At 59.1% G+C, this 1,756-nt stretch overlaps 1 protein-coding gene across 1 annotated transcript in view; it reads left to right on the forward strand.

Annotated features, from left to right (window-relative positions):
• The window catches only part of ITGB7 (integrin, beta 7), an 8,844-nt gene extending 7,720 nt beyond the window's left edge, over window positions 1-1,124 (forward strand). Inside the window, exons 12-13 of the mRNA XM_004692493.2 lie at window positions 21-207; window positions 441-1,124. Of these exons, the coding sequence (XP_004692550.1) occupies window positions 21-207; window positions 441-521 (268 nt within the window). The 3' untranslated portion in view covers window positions 522-1,124. The remainder of the gene's footprint in view (window positions 1-20; window positions 208-440) is intronic.
• Window positions 1,125-1,756: the final 632 nt, after the last annotated feature.

Raw genomic sequence — 1,756 nt, forward strand, 5'->3', positions numbered from 1 at the left:
GCTGCGCAGGGACGCGGCAGCTCCCAGCCTGGCTGTCTCCTCCCAGAGGCGGCATTCGACACCCAGACGGTCGTGCTGGGCAGCATAGGGGGCATCGTGGCAGTGGGGCTGGTCGTGGTGCTGGCTTACCGCCTCTCGGTGGAGATCTACGACCGCAGGGAGTACCAGCGCTTCGAGAGGGAGTGGCAGCAGCTGAGCTGGCGGCAGGTGAGGAGCCAGACACTGGGGAGCGAGGGGTGCTGGCTCCCCGATAAGTCCTCTCTGCTCTCTGCCTCCCGCCCGACTTGGCCTGGGTCTCCTCTGTCCACTCAGCAAACCGTCGCCCAGCCCCTCCCCTCCCAGCAGCCCTCGCCTGGCCCCGGGGCCTGCCCAAGCTTGCCGCTGGCTCACTGGAGCTGGGGAAAGGACTGTTCCCCACCGCGTCCCACCTCTTTCCCCAGGAAAGAAATCCTCTCTACAGAAGCGCCATCACCACCACCATCAATCCCCGCTTTCAAGCAGCAGAGTCTGCCCTCTCCTGAGGAGGGAGGGACACGCCTCGGGCCCCTGTGGGAGACGTGGGTCTCTCAGGACGCAGCCTGGCGCCCCCCCGCCCCAGCGCCAGCTTACCCCTCAGACTGCACCACAGCCTTCAGAGAACCGCTGTCCTGTCCCCCAGCCAGCTCCGCTCTCCTCTGCCACCCGCGCCGGGTCCATGGGCCTGAGCGTGCAAGGCGGCTGCCGCAGTAGCTGGGGGCGGACTCCCAGGGCCAGGCCGACGCTCGCAAGGGGACACTGACCGCATCCCAGCGACACCGCCAGCACCTGCACCCCCACCCTTCAGCTTGAGCCTGCCCGTGTCTTGGGAGTTGACGCTGACAGCGCTTACTTCCACTTACCCCTCCTCTGTGGGCGCCTGTGTTTCGACATGGCCACTTGTAGGGTAGGAGAAATTGTGGGGTGGCTATGTTTGGCAGGAAAAAAAGCAAGATTCTGGTCTGAGTGAAGCAGCTCCCGGCCCTCCCTGGCGGCGCAGTGGGTTCAGGCGCAGCACTGCAAACCAGCAGCAGCCCCTCGGTGCGAGCTTGATCCCTGCGAGCTGACCCCCAGGCGCAGCAGACTCCTCCTGTCTCCCCGCTGCTCCCCTCCGCAGTGGATTTCAGTAGAACTGCCTGCCTGTTCTGCTCCCCGCTCTGGCTCTGGTGATTCCTCCCCGCCCCCACCCCAGTTCTGTATATATAAATAAACCTTAAAAAATAAAAAAGAAAAAGTTCCTGCAACAGGTATTATCCCCAAAGAGGAGAGAGTATATAGAAAAACCCCATTTTCTTTTTATTTAAATATTCTAAATATATCACGAAGGAACATACACTGTACTTTAATGGTAAAAAGATACAAGTTTATAACATCTTATAAAAACTACCATTTAAAAGTGATCTTGTTCATTTGATATTCCCCCCCAATAGCAAAATAAGTATATTAAAAAAAAAAAAAGGTAGAGAGGAAGGGGAGGAGGAATTATTGAAAGTAAAACCCCCAGGGCCACAGCAGAGCCAAGAGCATCTGGGGAGCGGGCTGGCACTCGCCCTCCCCTCCCCATTCAAGCCGAGGGGCGTGATCAGTAGCTAAGTGATGACCAGAGGCTATGGGGCAGGGCACAAGAAAGATGGGGTGCTGGGGAGGGCGAGGCCGGTAGGGCCAGGTTCAGCAGCCGACCCCGAAAGTGGTGCCATTCTTTCCCAGGCCCCCAAATTCCAGGTCCTGGTCTCTGAAGGGC

Source organism: Condylura cristata, unplaced genomic scaffold (assembly GCF_000260355.1).
Source record: "Condylura cristata isolate star-nosed mole 26May11 unplaced genomic scaffold, ConCri1.0 scaffold00034, whole genome shotgun sequence".
Taxonomy (NCBI): Eukaryota; Metazoa; Chordata; class Mammalia; order Eulipotyphla; family Talpidae; genus Condylura; species Condylura cristata.